Here is a 21,047-nt window from a genome sequence, read left to right as displayed (position 1 = left end):
CTGGTTCTCTCTCTGTATTTCCTCTTGCTGTCGGATATTCTCAAATAATTCTGCCCCTTCACACAGGAGGTTCCTCCAAGTCAGTTTCTTCTCAGTGAGGGATTCCCACGTGGTGATTTCTGTGTTGCATTTTTTTGAGGGAAACTTTCAGGGAGTTTTGAAACATTTCCTTTGTCCTTCTCTCATTTGAGTACCTTCCTTGAGCTGGGCGAAGAAGATTTGCTCTGGCACCTGGAACTCAGGCGTCCTAATGAATACTTTCAGTTATTTGGGACATTTGACCTTCAGGAGTATGGGTAAAGAATACAATTCAAAAATTTGCAAATGAGACAAAAATTAGAAGTATAGTTCAATAGTGAGGAGCAAATTATTAGAGCATTAACAGGTTGGTGGAATGGTCAGAATCATGGCATGAAAAATTCATTATATAATAGTGTTTCTTTTTTAAATTCATTCATGGGATGTGGGCATTGTTGGCTGGCCAACATTTTTTGCCTGTCCCTACGTGCTCTTGAGAAGGTGGTGGTGAGCGATCTTGGACCACTGCTGTTCATGTGCTGTGGGTTGACCCACAGTGCCCTTAGCGAGGGTGTTGCAGGATCTTGATCCAGTGACAGTGAAGGAATGATGATATAATTCCAAATCGAGATGGTGAGTGAGAGGAGAGAGATAACACAGTGTGGAGTGGGTGAACACAGCAGGTCAAGCAGCATCTCAGGAGCACAAAAGCTGATGTTTCAGGCCTAGACCCCTTGGCCCGAACCGTCAGCTTTTGTGCTCCTGAGATGCTGCTTGGCCTGCTGTGTTCATCCAGCTCCACACTTTGTTATCCAAGATGGTGAGTGTCTTGGAGGGGAATAAAAAGGGGGTGGTGTTCCTGTGTATCTGCTGCCCTGGCCCTTCTAGATTGAAGTTCTCATGGATTTGGCAGGTGCTGTTGGAGGATCTTTCGTGAATTTCTTCAGTGCGTCGTGCAGATAACACACATTGCTGCTACTGAGTGCCAATGGTAGTCGGAGTGGATGTGGTGCCAATCAAGCGGGTAGCTTTGTCCAAGATGGTGTCAAGCTTCCCCAGTGTTTTTGGGGCTACACCCATCCAGGCTTGTGGGGAGAAGTGCATTGTTTTGAGGAGTCATGAGATGAGTTATTCATTTCAGTTGTCCTAGCCTCTGAACTGCTTTTGTAGTCACTGTGTTTATATGACTTGTCCAGTTAAGTTTCTGGTCGGTGGTAGCTCCCAGGATGTTGACATTCAATGATGGTGAAGCATTGAATATCAAGGGGCAGTGTTAGTTTATCTATTCTGGGAGATGGTCATTGCCTGGCATTTGTGTTGCATGAATGTTACTTGCCACTTGTCAGCCCAAGCCTGGATATTGTCCAAATTTTATTGCATTTGAACATGGATTGCTTCATTGTCTGAGGAGTTATGAATGGTGCTAAACATTGTGCAATCATTGGCAAACACCCCAATTTCTGACCTTGTGCTGGAGGGAAGATCATTGATGAAGCAGCCGAAGATGTTTGGACCTAGGACACTACCCTGAGGAACTCCTGCAGAGATGCCCTGAGATGACTGACCTCCAATAACCACGACCATCTTCCTCTGTGCCAGGTATTGCTTCACCCACTGGAGATTTTGCCCCCGATACCTATTGATTCCAGTTTTTCAAGGGTTCTTGATACCGCACTCAGTTGAAAGCAGTCTTGATGTCAAGGGCTGTCACTGTCACCTCACTTCTGGAATTTAGCTCTTTTGTCTATGTTTGGTTCAAGGCTGTAATGAGGTCAACAGTTGAGTGGCCCTGGTAGAACCCATATTTGGCAAGAGTGAGGACGTTTTGCTGAGCCAATGCTGCTGGATAGCACCTTTGATGACACCTACCATCAATTCACTGATGATCGATAGTAGACAGATGGACAATAATTGGCCTCGTTGGATTGTGCTGCTTTTTGTGTACTGGACATGCCTGTACACAATTTTCCACATTGTCAGGTAGATTCCAGTGTTGTAATTGTGCTGAAGCAGCTTGGCTAGGGGTGTGGCAAGTTCTGGAGCACAGGTCTTCAATGGTACTGCTGGAATGTTGTCAGGGCCCATAGCCTTTGTAGTATCCAGTGCCTCTAACCATTTCTTGATATCCTGTGGTGTGACTTGGCTGAAGACAGGCATCTGCAGTAAGGGTGATGACTGGCGGAAGTCAAGTTGGGGTCATCCACTTTCTACTGCGAATGCTTGAGTGTATCTTTTGCACTGATGTGTTGAGCTTCCTCATCATCGAGGATGGGGATGTTTGTGGATCCTCCTCCTCCGGTGAGTTGTTTAACAGTGATAGTGCTGCACAACATGATGGAGTGTATTCTTTTGTGGTGGGCGCGACCAGCTCAATTAGTGCTTCTGCCAAGCCACTGTTGGTGGTGGGCACTCAAATCCCCCACACAATGTACACTTTGTGCATTTGCCAGCCTCAGTGCTTCCTCCAAATGTTGTTTCACACAAGGGAGTACTGATTCATCTGCTAAGGGAGGACGGTATGTGATAATCAGCAGGAGGTTTCCTTGCCTGTTTTTAACCTGATGCCATGAGACTTCATGGGGTCTGGAGTCAATGTTGAGGACTCCCATGGCAACTCCTTCTCAACTGTACACCACAGTGCCACCACCTCTGCTGGGTCTGTCCTGCCAGTGGGACAGGTATTATCCAAGGATGGTGATGGTGGTGTCTGGAACATTGTGAGGTATGATTCTGTGATCATGACTGTATCAGGTTGTTGCTTGATTATTTTTTGAAACAGCTCTCCCAATTTTGGCATTCACCCAGCAATAAGCAAGGAGGACTTTGCAATGTCAGCAGGGGTGTTTTTGCCATTGTCTTTTCCGGTGCCTAGGTCAATGCCAGGTGGTCCAGTTTGATTTCTTTGAGACTTTATAGTGATTGATACAACTGAGTGGCTTGCTAGGCCACTTCAGAGACAACCATATTGCTGTGGGTCTGAAATCCCATGTAAACCAGACCAGGTAAGGATGACAGATTTCCTTCCATGAAGGACATTCGTGAATCAGATGGGTTTTTTCCAACAATTGACAATGGTGATCAGTAGATTCTTAATTCCAGACATTTTTCACTGAATTCAAATCTCACATTCTACCATCATGGAATTTGTTTGGCCCTTACAACATTAACTGAGTTTCTGGATTAATAGTCTAACGATAATAACACTTGACCATTGTGAGGTACCCCTTAGTGTGAGGTATACATTTACAAAAAAGAATGAGACGAAGCAATGCATGCTAAACTGTATTGAAAGTATTTCCAAGAAAAGAGAGAAAGACCTGGATGTTTCAGTATCTAAATCTTTGAATGTGGCAGGACAGGATAATAAAACAGTTGTTAAAGCATATGCAATTCTGAGCCTCAAACAGAACTGTAAAGAACTAAAGCTGGGAAATTATACCAACTGTACACTAATGCACTATTTCAACCTGAGTAGAAGTATTGTATCCAATTCTACAAATAAAATTTTAGGTAGGGAAGCTTTGGAAAATGCATGGATGGAATTTACCAGAACATTTCCAAGGCTCAGAAATAACAATTATGTGGATCAACTGGAAAAACAGTTTATGAAGCAGAGAAATCTAAGAAGAAATTTGATAGAACTGATTAATATCATGGTATGTTCAAACAGAGCAAATAAAAAGAAACTGCCTCAATCGACTGATGGGTTGATAACTGAGGGACACTTATGTAAAGTGATTGACAAAAGATTCTCGGAACGTGAGGAAAGTGATTTTGCAATTTAATGAATGATTTCCATTTGCAATGATTAGCTGGTGGAAGCAGAATCAATACTAAGAGTCAAAAGGGACTTCTATACATTCTTTTTAAAGAAAATGTTGAAGAAACATTAAGAAAGAACCAAGGAGTCTAAGTAATTCTAAAGGCCCTTCACAAAGACAACTTGGATATGATGGTCTGAACAACTTCCTTCCTTGTTGTATCATTGTCTGAATTTACATCCATCCTAATTCATTGGAACATTATTGGTGGGATTCAGCCTTTAACCTGAGGTAAAGAGTGGTGAAATGGTAGTGTCCATACCATCTGGGCCAGAAGATCTGGATTCCAGTCCCACCTGCCCTGGAGGTGTGTTACTACCTGATGGAACAGGACTGTTAAAATGATCAAACCTGAGGCTGTTTCCATATTTACCCCATTAATGCACTCTCAGTTGCCTTTCAAACCAGGTGGCATTTTACTTTCTGAAAGTCAGAGCATCATATCATAACTCTAGTACATTACAAGCTTCATAAGGGAGATGTTCCTAAGTCTGCTTCCTAAGCCTAACTCTATAAAGGATTACCTGGGAAAGGCAACTGCATTAGACTACCATAAAGGAATTCACTCAACTTTCAGCCTCTACAACTGGTTGAGATGTTTGGATGTAGATAACACTCAATTGATCATGAAACGTTCAGATAACTCTTGCAAAGTAAGCTGATGAAACTGGCCCTTGGCAGCAGCACACAGTGGGTTTGGCTCATAGTTAATCACTGGCTGATCTTTCAATCATTTTTTACCCCATTTACTTGGAAAATATTACGAAGCTTTTTCATTGCAATCCAGTAAAAATGACAATGGACACTACACAATGAGTCTTCAAAAAATATTTTCAATTGTCGTTCTATGGACACCACTGGAACAAAAATTGGGTGCAATCAAAAATCAGGAACCAATTTACTACCAGTCTAATATAAACACTTTTGACAATTTTTTTGTCAATGGTTTTGCATATTGGATTTATGTAAAACAATTACATCATTTCACTAGTTGATTCTCCCAAGAATATAAGAAATAAGAGCAGGTAGGCACCTTGGGCCTAATTCACTATTCAACCAGATAATGGATGATCGTCAATCACAAGCTGTCTTTCAGACACTATCTTTCTGTCTCTTGATAACAAAGTGTGGAGCTGGATGAACACAGCAGCCAAGCAGCATCTCAGGAGCACAAAAGCTGATGTTTCGGGCCTAGACCCTTCATCAGAGAGGGGGATGGGGTGAGGGTTCTGGAATAAATAGGGAGAGAGGGGGAGGCTGACCGAAGATGGAGAGAAAAGAAGATAGGTAGAGAGGAGAGTATAGGTGGGGAGGTCCGGAGGGGATAGGTCAGTCCTTGTTTCTTTTTCAGATCAAAACTATTCTTTCTCAGCCTTGAATATGTTCAATAGCTGAATATCTGCACTTTTCCAGGATTGAGATTTCCAAAGATTCACATTCTTTTACATGAAGAAATGACTCCTTAACTCAACGCAAAATGATCAATTCTTATCTTGGGACTGTGCCACCTCCTTTCTAATTGTCCATTGGGGAAACAACATTCCAATACCTGCTTTGTCAAGCTCCTGTGTTTTAATGAGTTCACACCTTATTCTTCCAAATATCAGGCCCACTCTCCAAATGTCCTCAATCGCGTGTACCACTTGTCTTGTGTAACAGTTCTTTTGCGTAGAACCTTATCAAATACCTTTGGAAAATCCAAATATTAAACAGACGATATCCATTGGCTCCCTTTCTTCTGTTTTATGAGTTATAGCCTTCAAAAATAAAGGCAGATTTTCTGTCTTCTTTCCTGAATAGCAAGGTTATATTACTACAAACAAATCCATCTGATCAGATCTCGAATCGGTGTAATTCTGAAAGATCACAAACTGTGAACCCACCACTTTGAAGCCACCTCTTTGAGAAACCCAAGCCTAGAGTGTTGTAGACTTTTAGTCCCTCGAATGTGTTCAGTCTTTTTTGCCTAATATTAACTGCAATTTCCTCACTCTAATTGCCCCATTGCCTGGTTTGATATATTGCACCTTCTGCTTTGAAGACATATGCGAGGTATTTGTTCCATGCCTTTGCCATTACTTTATTCTCCACAATAGGGTATGCTTTCTCAGTCATTAGGAATCTTTGTTTCTTTTGCCTACTTTTTAAAAAAATACTTATGGAAGGTCTTACAATCTACTTTAATATTTCTTCTTATATTTCCTTTAACAAGTTTTTGGCTATCTTTTGCAAGTCCCAATCCTTAAATTTACTGCACATTTTTGCAGTATTGCAAACCTTTCCTTTAGCTATTATGTTTTCCTAAAACTCTTTAATCAGACTTAAGTGAATCACCTTTTCTGTGGAGTTCTTGTTTTGCGATGGAGTGTGTATTCATTGAGAATGATGAAACAGTTTATTAAATGTTCACCATAATATTATCATGCTTTTTAGTCTAATTTCTCAATCTACCTTTCCCGGTTCACCCGTTATATCAATGTAATTGTCTTTATTTAAATTTAATGATCTATTTTCTTGCCTCAGCATACCACTTTCAAATTCAATGTAACGTTCTCTCATGTTGTGATCATTTTCAGCAGATAATTCTGAACAGATAATCTTTTGCACAACACATGATCTGAAATAGATGTTTACTGATTGGTTGCACAAGTTAGTTTTACAGCGATAATAAAATGTGAGGCTGGATGAACACAGCAGGCCAAGCAGCATCGCAGGAGCACAAAAGCTGACGTTTCGGGCCTAGACCCTTCATCAGAGAGGGGGATGGGGAGAGGGAAACTGGAATAAATAGGGAGAGAGGGGGAGGTGGACCGAAGATGGAGAGTAAAGAAGATAGGTGGAGAGGAGAGTATAGGTGGGGAGGTAGGGAGGGGATAGGTCAGTCCAGGGAAGACGGACAGGTCAAGGAGGTGGGATGAGGTTAACAGGTAGATGGGGGTGCGGCTTGGGGTGGGAGGAAGGGATGGGTGAGAGGAAGAACTGGTTAGGGAGGCAGAGACAGGTTGGACTGGTTTTGGGATGCAGTGGGTGGGGGGGAAGAGCTGGGCTGGTTGTGTGGTGCAGTGGGGGGAGGAGACGAACTGGGCTGGTTTAGGGATGCAGTAGGGGAAGGGGAGATTTTGAAACTGGTGAAGTCCACATTGATACCATATGGCTGCAGGGTTCCCAGGCGGAATACGAGTTGCTGTTCCTGCAACCTTCGGGTGGCATCATTGTGGCAGTGCAGGAGGCCCATGATGGACATGCCATCTAGAGAATGGGAGGGGGAGTGGAAATGGTTTGCGACTGGGAGGTGCAGTTGTTTGTTGCGAATTGAGCGGAGGTGTTCTGCAAAGCGGTCCCCAAGCCTTCTCTCCACCTATCTTCTTTACTCTCCATCTTCGGTCCGCCTCCCCCTCTCTCCCTATTTATTCCAGTTCCCTCTCCCCATCCCCCTCTCTGATGAAGGGTCTAGGCCCGAAACGTCAGCTTTTGTGCTCCTGAGATGCTGCTTGGCCTGCTGTGTTCATCCAGCCTCACATTTTATTATCTTGGAATTCTCCAGCATCTGCAGTTCCCATTATCTCTGTGGTTTTACAGCGATCTGTCTCAAACACATTCTGCAAAATTGCCCCAAAACTATTTTTCAGAATTTGGTTGTACAGTCTAGATAAAGATTAAGATCATCCACAATTATTACATTACCCTTATTACAAGTCCCTGTTTTTTTATTAATATCATTTCCGACTGTAATTAAAACTTATAAATGACTCACAAGCCTCTTAGTTCCTGCTATTTCTTATCTCCTCCAATACTGACTACATTTTGAGTTACAATTTTTTCTTGCTGCGTATCAGGGCTATTTCCCAATTCCCTTCCCCTGCCCTCCATTTGTCTGGTTCTTTTGAAATGTCAAGGATTCTTTAGTATTTGGTTTACATACAACCATGCCTCTGTGATGGTGATGAGCCGATATCCATTAATGCTGTTTAATTTTCTATCTAGCTACCAGCACTTAATGCATTTAGATACAGCTCATTCGATTTTAAATTTTTACTATTTACCCGATTTGGCCTCATTTTACTTTACCCACTAATAGATAGGATGCTGCTTAACTTTATCCAAATCACCAGAATTGGTCTCAGTTTTTCTGTTTCAATGTAGAGCCTCATCAGAACCCTCCATCCACTGTTTTAGAATGGTTATTGGTATTCTCAGCTGTGATTTAGGTTCTGACCTCTAAATACCATTGCATTTGCTATGGAACACCCATTACATGGCCTAGAAGGCAATAGGAAAACTCCACCCATATTGAACTTGGGACACAATGAAATAGGCAGTCGGACCTGACAGTAGAAGAACCAGGCAGCTGTGTTGAGATTCTCTTCTATAAACATAGTTTGCTAAACCAAGATACTAGCCTCTTTTAAATTAAAGGAAAAAGGAAATGCTTGACATGTGTATCCTTGTTAAAATATTTTTCCCAGGAATTTCTGCAATGTAAGTGGGATAGGATCTAGAGTGGTTTGTTCAATTGAGCTTGTTTCGGGATGTTGTTAAATGAAAAGGTAGTTAATGATCCAATCCAACATAATTATCTTTGAACTTGGAACAGCAAGACCATGTGATAGCCCATAATGGGCATTGTCCCAATTCAACATGGTAACACCAGGCAGTAAAATTAATGATGCATTGTTAAATCTTATTTCTAGCAAGTGGTGTCTTTTCAATTCTCCAAACTTCTCATTTTCCTCCTTTTCCTCTCCTTGTTCCCCTGAAGGTCCACAGTACCTACAGCCCTCCTGTACTATTTCATACCTGTTTTCATTGATGACTGTAAGACCATAAGACATAGGAACAAAATTAAACCATTCAGCCCATCAATTCTGTTCCACAAATCGATCATAGCTGATATGTTTCTCAACCCCATTCTCCCATCTTCTCCCTGTACCCCTTGATCCCTTCACTAATTAAGAATCTATCCACCTCTGTCTTAATAGACTTGGCCTCCACAGCCTACTAAAATATCTTTTTTTCCCCTCCCGAGAACTTGTACTGTAGAATCTGTACCTAGGGTACCTTGTACATGAGATGGCACACCGTAAGTGGGCAAATTGTAAACTTTCCACCATACTTGTAAGCACTTTTAACAATAAAGCTAATTCAGTTCACTCAATGGATGCAAGTCTCCTTGTTCTGTTGTCTTAGGACTTTCTTTGGAGTTTCATTCCAGCTTCCAAAAATTCAGTACGGGAAAAAATCTAAATGCATTCTGAATTACCCTTTCCATGTCATCTACTAGAAGGGATGCAGCAGTAGGATGAATTGATAGATGTTTTCTGCGTTTGCTTGAGCACTTCACTGAAAAATTTGTTGCTATACAGAATAGAAGCAGGGGTATGTCATTCAACTCTCTAACCTGCTCTACCATTGAATAAGATGATGGCTAATTTGTTTGTGTTTTGAGTTCCACATTCCAATACAATCTGTTAGGGAAGGGAATCAATCTTCCGCTGCCTTAAAAATATTCAATGACTTCACCCACAGTAGTTTCTGACAAGAAAGTAAACTCTCTGCACCTTTGTCTTCTCTCCGAACGGTTGTAAGGACCATTGACAGCGTGGACCCATAGCAGCGTGGAATCTCAGATGAGTCAGACAAAGATCCAAGTGAGTTCTGACCCCGATTGGAAATTTGAACTGAAGTGGAAATTCAGAATGGGAGGGGAAGGGTGCTGGCAGGAAAGAGGTACTTTAACTAAAGTTTACTGTACAAAATGCACAGACTTTGTATGGAGTTTTCACATTCTCCCTGTGTCCGAGTGGGATTCTGCTGGGTGCCCCGACTTCCTTTCACAGTCCAAAGATGTGCAGGCTTGGTGGATTAGCCTTGGTAAATGCAGGGTGGGGTGCTGGTTCTGGGTAGGATGCTGTTGAAGGATCAGTGTGGATTTGATGGGCTGGATAGTCTGCTTCTGCATTGTAGGGATTCTATGATTAGACCGGCACTAGTGATTATTTTCTTTTTGGTTTTATTGAAGCAAATATGAGTACAGTGAAGTGCCAAGGACAGAGAACCCAGTAATTAATATGAGTTAAATCAAATAATGTATTGATGGGTAATATATTGCTGCTGCAGTATGTGGAAGCTGCTGGATACCAGAGACATCCAGAACAAACACGTCTGTAGTGTTTGCAGCTGGAGCAACTTCAGATCCAAATTGTGGATCAGGACCCTGAGCTACAGACATTGCACCACCTCAGGGATGGGGACTCTTACCTGGACAGTTTACTCCAGAGGGTGATCACACCATTCTGTTTAGTTAAATCTTGTTGGTCTGTGAGCAGGGACAGGAGGATGTTAATGCATTAATGCCAGTACTCATTCTCTAGAGGATTTGCACTCACTTCACTTATTGTTTCCTGTTTAAGTACATGTAGAATCTCAATGTGGTTTCCTCTCCTGTTCTAATTTCTTCCTCTGAATTAGCTTTGTAGTCAGTTTCTGCTGTTCTTTATATTCTGACCAATCATCTGACCTCCACTCATCTTCACTTCTTGCCTAAGTTGATTCTTTCCCTTTACTTAAACACAGATGGTGAGTACTCCTTTTTGAATTTTTAATTGTAATAGGAATATCCTTATTCTGAGGGTTCTGAAGTACCCTCTTAAATGTCTACCTCAGTGTCTCTATTGATCTGTCTGCAGGTATCCAAGTTCACTTCAGTTAACTCAGCTTTCAGGCCCATGTAGTTGTCCTGATTTAAGGTCAAAATATTGTTGTATGACCCAATCCTTTTTTATTTAGACTGGACGTAAATTATATTGTGGTCACTGATAGTAGGAACTGCCGATGCTGGAGAATCTGAGATAACAAGGTGTAGACCTGGATGAACACAGCACTTTTTTTTTCTGAAGAAGAGTCCAGGCCCGAAATGTCAGCTTTCCTGCTCCTCTGATGCTGCTTGGCCTGCTGTGTTCCTCCTCTACACATTATTATCTCATATTGTGGTCACTAACCCTAACATCATCTAATAATTGCATTTTAGTACAAAATAACAAGTCTAGTACATTTCTGTATTTTGTTCTTGAACATGCTGTTCTGAGAAACTATTGAAAGAGCATTCCGTGAACTCCTCTAGGCTGCTGATGCCGCTCTTAATTTTCTACTTTATATCTGGATTAAAGTCACCCATGAATTTACCCCAAACACACAATATATTACACACAATAAATACCCTACATTTCTCCAGTTACTATCAATTGTGCAGGTTTTATTTATACATAACTAGCTTACACTCAGGAGAAGGAGGATTTTGACTTGCACTAGAACTGAGCTTTTGCGTTGTACACAATGATTGCACTCTATGCCGCACAGTAGAAGGATTCATTTAATTGGAGTGTTTGCTTAGTTGCCAGTTTTCAATCCATACGTCACACGTTTCTTGCCTATTGGTAGTGCTTGGATAAAGGAGTCATCTTTTGTCTTAAAATGGCAGCAATCCATGCACATACTTTTACTACTTGAGTAAACTTAATTTTTATTTCTAACATCCTTTCTTCTATTTTTCAAGTCTTATCTTTTGAATTTTATATTATTTTTGTTTCATTATCTTCTCAGGAAGATTTGAAATAGGAAAACGAAAGATGTCAATCCTTCCCATAGCTGGATGATTTCTTTACCTTTATTTTCAGAAAAGTTAAAATGCAAACAGAAAGAAAGTTCAAATTAAATTTTGAAGGGAAGAGGACATATATAATAACTGTCAGGATGATTGCTGTAGAAGAGCTGTTTTGTGCGTAAACGCATTCAGTTTTGTTTCAGTGACGTGACCTGTAACTATGATACGTTTTCTCTACCAGGGATGGATACAAATTTATGAGGGCTCTTGTGGTGCAGTGGAAGTGTCCGTACATCTGAGCCAGAAGGCCTGGGTTCAAGTCCCATCTGCTCCGGAACTGTATTACAAAACATCTGAATGGCTTGACTAAAAATATCTATAATTTTTATTTTTGTTTGCAGCCGTTGTGGGCACCTAAGGCAAAAGTTTAAGCTATATGTCATTTCTGCAGTAATTTGAATAAAATTGCACGCCGGCTACAATATAGCAGCCGCCACCCGTGTGACACAAAATCCTTGGGCTGATTCTTGCCAAGAGCAAATGTTATCCTTGTTTTGGGGGACTACCAGGGAGAGAGAGAATTTGAGTAACATCTGCTGACTATTTTGCATATACTCTTCAGAATGGGCACAATATCATTTTCGTGTCTCGGGTCCCAGTGATGGGACCAGAATGTGCAGCGTGGAGCTCACTGTGTGCAATTATGTTGATTCCCCAGCCAACTGGATAAGCAGATTGTTCTGAAGTTGCAAACACAAGCTCTTTGAGCACAATTTCTGCCCACTGTGAATGGTCAATAGGACATACAGTTTGATACAGTCTCCTGGGGTTTTGGGATGTATAACCTAGTAGCTGGCTATGAGATGTGCAAGCTAAAAAGCATATGAAAAGCTGTGTCATTGTGTCTTCTTTCAGTGGTATTTAGGTTCTATATAACTATTGACCCATATTAAAAACAAGGTCCCACTGTTTGCTGTCAGGAAATGGGATGCACCCGTAATCTGCTGCCAACTGAACAAGGAATCTCCATCCATTGTTGCAAAGCTTACTGTTTGCTCCTACTTAAATAAGGGCCCGTGACCCCCACCTTGTTTTCAGCTCCTAGGAGCATTGCAGGATTTCATCAAATTGGCTCACTCATACAGAAACTGGTTTCTATTAAATTTTGAGAGCTGTACCCATGAGTAAAGAGTAATAATAGCTTTGGCAGTGTGGTATTTTATATCTCACACGGGAAAGAATCATAGAATACCCACAAGTGCAGAAGCAGACTGATTGGCCCATCGCATCCACACCGACCTTCTGAACAGCATCCCACCCAAACACTATAACCTTGCTTTTCCCACAGCTAATCCACCTAGCCTACACATCCCCACTATGGGATATTTAGCATGGCTAATCCACCTAACCTGCAGATCTTTGGACTGCGGGAGGGAAGTGCAGCTCCCAGAAGGAACCCACACACAGACAGGGAGAATATGCAAACGCCACACAAACAATAGCCCAAGGGTGGAATCAAACCTGAGTGCCCGGCGCTGTGAGGCAGCAGTGCTAACCACTGAGCTACCGTGCTACCCCGAAGGGCACAGATGCTATCAAGCCTTTTTTAAGAATTAATAATAGAAACATCCAACTTCCCATCCCTTTTTTTTAAACTGAATGTTTGTTTATACATCTGTAATTGTATAACAAAGATTGGGCTGGCTATTTTTTAAGTGGTGCTTCCATTATTTCCCATTGCCAAGGGGAAGAAAGAGGAGGGGAGAGTGGTGACTGAAGTCTGTGCCACCACATGGTGAGCAGAGAGAAAATGAAACATGACATTCACTTGTTCAGTGCGAGGAGACTAGGTGTGAACAGGGAGATGAGCCTTTGTAGGTTAGAAACAGGGCATGGAAGGACCTAAGGATAAAGGTGCCAATTTTAACACCAAATGTAAGAGGACATTTCTGGACCACAGAAAGCTGTTGGGGCCAGTTCGCTGGATATATTCAAGAGGGAGCTGGACATGGCCCTTATGGCTCAGGAGATCAAGGGGTATGGAAAGAAAGTAGGAGTGGGATACTGAAATTGCATGATCAACCAAGATCCTATTGAATGGTGGTGCAGGCTCAAAAGGCTGAAGGACCTATTCCTGCAACTATTTTCTATGCTTCTAGGGCAGCAAGTTAGTAAGACCTGGCAATAATAGAGTTCCTCTATGAATGTAGCTTAGTTTGTGACTGGGCTTTTCTGATCCGGTTCCTGCAAGTGGCAGGGGCCAGTTTTGGCATGTGTGGGCATCATCCTGGCAGCAGACTGGGCAGGCCAGGATTCTCTGATTGGTTGGGTGCGGTAGCTGCCCTGTGGTGAAGCTCCACCAATAGTGTTGGCCTGTCTGCAAAATCCATTTTGGGGATTTTAATGGATCAATTGCACCTCTGTGTTAAAGAGCACCCTCCTTAACTTACCTCTGTTTCAGCCTGCTGTTCCCTTCAATCTGGAAGGCCTTTAACAGCTTTGGTCCTTAAATGGATGGTGAACCTGTTTGCAGGCAACTGAGGGGCACCCAGTAACAGTGACAATCACCATGCTCTTTGTGATGCAGTGTTAGTGTCCCTATTTATGACTCGTGAAACCTGGGTTCAAGACCCACCTGCTCCAGAGTGTATAGTAACAACATCTCTAACAGTTTGGTTAGCAAATATATAGAAATGGCAATCAATGGCAGTTACCTTCCATGTTGCGTTTACTGGAGTGCAAATCCAGGCCCATCTGTCAAAAGCATACATGATGTGACAGAATTAGACTTTTTTTGAAATTCTAAATTTATTTTGCTTTTTTCTATGAAAAAAGGTATTAAATGTTTGACAAAACTGGACCTTTATGTAGCACCTTTAGATACCTTACGAAAAATGGAAGGTGAAGGGTGAACTAATAAGAGGACTTTAAGATTATACGGTTTTGAGACAGTGAAAACAGGGAAGGGGTCTCCTCTAGTGGGAAAGAGCATTACTGGAACATTGCATTCTTGATAAAGCAATTATCTAGAAACCCAACAGGGAATTCTGGAGAAGCAGAAGGTAGTAAGTATATGGAAGTTGCTATCATGCATTGATTGAAACAAATAGTACTGTTGCATTTAAAGAGAAGCTAGTTGAGCATTTGAGGGAGAAGGGAATAGATGGTTATGATGGTAGGTTTTGTTTAGGAAAAAATATAAAAGGGTTCAAGTGGGGTACAAATACCACCATGAACTGATAGGACCTCTTTTTATGTCACAAATGCTGTTCAACCTTACATTTTGATCCTTCATAATAAATTAATTATCTTTTCATAGAACCACTGTAGTGCAGAAGCAGGCCATTGGGCTCATCAAGCCCACACCAACCGTCCAAAGAGCAACGCACCCCGCTACCCTAACCCTGCAACTTTGCATTTCCCACGGCTATCCCATCTAGCCTACTCATCCCTGGACACAATGGGCAATTTAGCATGGCCAATCCACTAACTTGTACATCTTTGGACTGTGCTGAAGCATTGTTGTTTAAATAAGCAAACATTGGCAGTAATTTTCAGACAACAAAGACCCACATATAGCTATATCAATCTGATCATTTAATGTGGCTCAGTGGAAATGGTTTGGAGAGGACTTAAGCCAGAGACTGAGAGAACACCCCTCTTCAAATAATATGTTTGGATTTATCAGATTCTACCTGGATTACCACAACAGGCTACCTTATTTTAATATATCATTTGAAAGTCAAACATGTCTGTCAGTGGAAGATTAGGTTATAAGTCCAAATTCGGAAGTGCTGTTTGAATTGCCACCCTTCCAAGTTAGAAACCAATAAGCTATTTTAATAAAATTAAACTATTTTCAACATTGACATGGGATGGAGCGCAGCTGGAAATTATAAATTTCAAATTAGCTATCGCTGATTGTTGCATCATCAAAGCTAAGTACTACTCCCTGAAGCATCAGCATGGATCTGGGATATGTGAATCCTGAAATGTTATGAACCCAAACAAATGTGTTGTCAAGTGTTATGATATTGATATCATTGGTAGAAATTTCACTAACAGTTCGTATATTTCACTCACCTACAATACTCAAACTATTTGCATTGTTAATGATCACATTTGGTTATAGGGAGTAATGTTAAGGGAATGGGTTTGGAACAATTTCCTTTGTGAATTTTATGTAGAAATCTTAAACTACTTTGAGACAATGGTTGCACTTTTGTCTCTCAATACATGGCAGGTGAATTTCAATGCAGAAAAATGTGACATAATGCATTTTGGTAATGGAAAGTGGAGAGACAAAGAATGTTGAATGATCCAACATTGAGGGGAGTGCAGGAGCAGAGGGACATCAGGGTTCAAGTGCATAATTCTCTGAAGATGGCTATAGAATTGAAACAGTTGTTAAGAAGGCTTCCAGATCATTGGGTTTATAAGTAGAGGCATTGCGTATAAAGCAAGGAAGTGATGCCACACCTCCACAAGTCATTGGTCGGACCACATTTGGAATATTGTGTTCCCTTCTGGTTACCTTACTTAAGGAAAGATCTTAAAGCCTTGCAGAGAATGCAAAGAAGTTTTACTAGAATGATAACAGGAATGAGGGATTTTAGATACAAGAAATGATTAGAGGAATTGGGCTTATTCTCCTTGGAGCAGAGAAGGTGACCTTATTGAGGTGTTGAAAATCATGAACGATTTAGACAGGGTAAAGAAGGATTTATTTTCCACTAGTTGGTATGTTAGTAACTGGGGGTCACAATTTCAAGATTGTCAGCAAGAGAGTTGGGAGTGAGATGAGGAAAAGCTTCCTTGCTCAGAGAGTTGCGATTTGAAATCTGGTGCTTGGAAGTGTGGTGCAGGTGCAAACATTATGGGCCAAATAGCCTTCTTTTTAACTGTATAATTCAAGTATTCTTCCCTAATATGCAAAGGAACTGACATGGAGATGAATGAGTAGGTAAATTATTTCCTTTTGGCAAAAACTGATACATTTTTACTTCATTAAATCTGTAGGTCTCTGTGGAAAAGGTCCTCAAAATAATGAAGGAGAATGCAAACAAAGCTTTGAGTATTATTCTTACTGCCATTCCACAGATTGCATCCATGGATTGGTCTGAGAGCATCAAGAGTTTGAGAGTAAGTTCTGGAAATATAACCTAGCGGTGTCAGTGCAGATACACAAAGCATCTCATCTTTGGTTATTCTAGCTGCATGTGAATCAAATCCTCAGCTGTTGAGGCGAGTGACCATAATCTCGGTCTTGTATGAATAAGTAAACACAATCCATACAGAAAATTTGTTTCACTGTAATTGGCAAATTGTCTAAGTTAATAATATTGTTGCTCTAAATCAGAAGATTGTGGATGTGACTGTATGTCGTAATCCAATTATTTCAAAAATTCAGAAATATGGAGAATTATTTTCCAACAATTCTTTTAATATATTCAGAAAATTGCATATCACAATGTCCAGTAAGTACATTTGACTTATGAGGCTTCCTTGCAAAAAGCCAAAGTTGGAACATCCCTCCCACTTCATAACTTTTAGCATTCTTTGTTTTCATTTGTAAAGTTTCAGTATTCAAAGTTTTATACACCAAAAGACAGGCAACCAGTACAAAATTGGGGACTTTCCCTGATGCAAAAACGATGAAATAACTTACTCATTTTAGAACTTGCTCAAGTGCCCTAAATTCCTGTCTTATATTTCCTTTTGTCCCATAGGAAAAAAAGGTTCAAAATGCTTTTAACAGAACGCTCTGTGGCCCTTCTGTGTACAAACATACAATGTAGGGAAAGTCCATTAGTAAACGCTCGCCCACACGTTGGAAAGTACCGAGTGCCTAAAATATCAATTTGCCCGTCCTCTTCAATGTGTTGCAACTGCATAGCTCCGTGTAACATACTTTACAAACAAATTGCAAAACTTTTACCCTTATTAATTTTAAAAATCAATGTGTTTGGTTTTGCTCAAGAAAAATGAGATATTCAGAAGCTTACAATTGGAAAGGAATGAAGGCGACACCTAATTGTTTTTGTTCTGTAAAGTGTTATACATGAGCTCAGATATTAACCATTTAACGTCCAGGACAAAGCTGCATGCTTGATTTGCACCATGTCCCCAAAAAAAGCCCACTCTGGCTGATGCTGAGGAGCAACATCTTAAAGATACACTACAGAAGTTCCTCCTTAGACAGTGCCTTCCAAACCAACAACTACTTCACCTAGAAGCATAAACACAGCATTGATACATGGAAATGCTACCGACTGCAAGTTGCCCGTGAAAGATAAAATTTTAAATGTAATTTTCCTCCTGTGTTTTCAATATTTCTTCACTTGCGTATTTCTCCAGTGTACCACTGCTTCTAATAAAACTAGGTCAGAAGTCACACAACAACAGGTTACAGCCCAACAGGTTTATTTGAAATCACAAGCTTTCCTAGCACTGCTCCTTCATTAGGTGAAGTGAAGAGACTTCACCTGACGAAGGAGCAGCACTCCAAAAATTTGTGATTTCAAGTAAACCTGTTGGACAGTAACCTGGTGTCATGTGACTTCTGACCTTGTCCACCCCAGTCCAACAGCGCCACATCACTTCGAATAGAACTAAGCAGACTTGCATCAGTTCCAAGGGATAGTCACCACATGGCCTCTACCTGCATGAGGCAGGCATGCATGCTGGACAGGTAATTTAAAAGTGGAACTATGTGAATAAGTTTCTTCTCCCTAAGTGTGATACTTAGTATTTACCAGTCAGAAATAGCACACATCAGGCAAAGGTCATAGAAAGTTAATCATTGATCACCAGTAGTTATTTGTACAAACCTATTCATTGGATAGACACTTTTGGAGGGTGAAACCTTTCATAACTGCTGATGGTGAATGGCCTAGGCTAATTTGTCTTGCAGAAGTGTTGCTTTTTCTATTTCCTACACAAAACATTTCTATCACTTTTTTAAATTAGATTATGAATTTACTTTCAAATTTGGGAAATTCAATGCCGTCAGCGCACACACTGAAATCCATTGGGTCTGCCAAATCATATTTTGCACAGGCCTCATTCATTCAGAAACAAAGACTGGATTTGAACCTATTCCTCAGAGGTAAAAAGGCAGATGACAGAATACCTCAGTACCCAATTTATATTTTAAATGATTTCTTTTATTTATTTGGGAGATCAGATAGCATCTTTATGTGCATCAATTACAGATAAAGCCTCCATCTACATCCGTCCTCGGAAAATTTTCCCTCCCAATTTGCTGACAAATGCACTCAAAATCACACCCTTGACTTTCTGTTCACAATGAAGCTGCAGCTGCAAACATATCCTTATCTCTACCTTGTAAACCCTTGTCCCAATTAAACACATTAATCTCCGTCACTTTGCCCATTCACGCAGCATCAGTCCCTGAAGGTCAATGGTTGAGGACTTGAACAAATATTATGGACCATTTTAACCATTTGTTGCCAAACTTAGTCTTTCGTACTGTTCTCAATTGCCACAATTCCAGGATCATCTTGAAAGCAAAGACAACCCTGGCTTCTGTTCTGTTTTGGAAAAAAAGCCAAAGCCTCACCACCACATTCTCAACTTGCACACTCACGAGCCATTTGAAACTGCCATGGTGGGAAGCAATTACTGATTGTGATTTCCCATCGCCAGCACTCACACTGGCTGCTTCATACGCATGGGGTCTTGAACATCTGGCTTGTACTCATACTTCGAATCAATAGTCTTGATAACATGAGAGATCAGCTGCTGTCAGTAGTTGGCATTTATTATTCCTAATTTTCCCTAATTAGAACTTTGCTGTGGTGTTGGGATGAAAATCTGTTAGCTTGATGTTAAAGACCAGCAATGTTAGGATGGGTGGGACAGTTATCTTGAATGAGGAATTGTCCCTTTCTTCTGGGGATACATTTTGCCCACTTGCTTGGTCTATGCCTCAAAAATGCTAGAGATCATCCAGGCAGCTTTGTTACCCTCATTTTTTTGTGTGGCTATTGACTGAACATTTGCAGAGCAACATGATTTGGACTTTCCCAAGAAACAGTAGCTTTTCAATGCTAGCCATGTTTGCACAGACCACAGCAGTGACTTGTTTCTTGCTTCACTTTCCACTGACACACCATTGTAGAGTCGGTATGGCTCAAAGAGAGGCCATTCTGCCTATCATACCTGCACTGGTTCTATCTCCTAATGCCAATCTTCCATTTTTTTTTTCTCCATTTCAGTGTACACCATTTCTATCCAAATAATCATCCAGTGCTTGAATGTTTCAAATGAACCTGCCTGACCACATTCCCATGCAGTGTGTTCCATATCCTAACTACTTGCTTTATGAAAAGAAACTTGGTTATTTTATTTTCAATTGTTTACTCTGTATTTATGTTTCAAAGCAAATATTTAAATATATGTTAAATGCTAAATTTTTTGAGCCTCTTCCTGCCCAGATCCACTCTGTCTTTGGCTTGCTTTTGGTGGTAAATCTGTTTTTCTTTCCCACCAAGCCTCCTCATGAAAACACCCTGCTATTGTATTCTGATTATATATCATGGGGAGCTGACATGCATCCATTAGAAAGAACCTCACTGGTTTTTACAAGCTGTCCTGTGCTGCCTGCACAGCTGAGAGGTTTGAAATATGGATTTATAAATTTCAGCTACTTCCATGATAACTAACTGACATTGGAAAGTACTAACTTCAGCTTCCTTTGTTAAAATTACCCCACCTGCCTTCAGTGCTCAAATAAGAAGGCTAGAAACAATGATATAATATTCCGCAGACTTTAACCCAGAGTAGTAGTTAGCTGTGGTACTAACATGACTATCCTTCCCCAGGATACAAAGTATGTTTGGGATGGTAAGGATGGAAAATTGTCAACATCAGGTTAGTCATATATTACACATTCACCTTTCATCAAGATTACACAGACTGAATTGCTGCTCTCAATCTGATTTCGTCATATCCTGCCTCAGCTAAAATTTCAATTATGTTTGTGATTGCTCCAGCAAGGGGTAATCTAAGCCAAACCAAAAAAGCGTGTTTTAATGATGCTTATCTTTGATTTTCAGATCAGTCAGGAAGGTTCAGTTATGCTGCCAACGCATTAAAATTTAAAGAGATTGGAAGATGCTTCAACTCCTGAAGACAATTCACATTACAACTGATATCATTTGTTGTCTGTTTCCAGTGTGCTACTGTCACTGTGTGTGCAACATTAATAAAAATTCAAACAACTTCCTGAATTGTTGGCCTCACATTTTAGACCTACTTACATCTGTTTTGTCTGCTTCTCTCATGTCCAGTTTATTTCATGTTTCTTTTCATTGTTTTCTGCGGAAGTTGGGAAAAGGTCCTATCATCTCTGCAAGTCATCCACCACAGGGTCCGATAACTCAGATCACTGGTTTCAACAAATTCTTTTCCCGACAAGTTACCTCAACCTGCACCTTTCATATCCGACGTCAGATGAAAGTCATTGACAACTTTTAAACACATCACCGGGTCACTGCCAACAAGTATTATCCACGTGAAAGCTTACTTGTGCCTGAAAATAGATTGGCCATTAATAAGAGATGGATTTTTGGCACCGTAATCTT

The 21,047-nt window shown here is 40.8% G+C and overlaps 1 protein-coding gene across 1 annotated transcript in view; it reads left to right on the top strand.

The window, feature by feature from the left end:
- Positions 1 to 20,693, top strand: part of mtap (methylthioadenosine phosphorylase) — a 167,240-nt gene extending 146,547 nt beyond the window's left edge. The window contains exons 7-8 of the mRNA XM_048528321.2: positions 16,459 to 16,581; positions 20,520 to 20,693. Of these exons, the coding sequence (XP_048384278.1) occupies positions 16,459 to 16,581; positions 20,520 to 20,558 (162 nt within the window). The 3' untranslated portion in view covers positions 20,559 to 20,693. The remainder of the gene's footprint in view (positions 1 to 16,458; positions 16,582 to 20,519) is intronic.
- Positions 20,694 to 21,047: the final 354 nt, after the last annotated feature.

The sequence above is a fragment of the Stegostoma tigrinum genome, chromosome 3 (genome assembly GCF_030684315.1).
Source record: "Stegostoma tigrinum isolate sSteTig4 chromosome 3, sSteTig4.hap1, whole genome shotgun sequence".
NCBI lineage: Eukaryota > Metazoa > Chordata > Chondrichthyes > Orectolobiformes > Stegostomatidae > Stegostoma > Stegostoma tigrinum.
The sequence above is the reverse complement of the archived record's forward strand: the minus strand, read 5'-3'. Positions and strand labels throughout refer to the sequence as shown.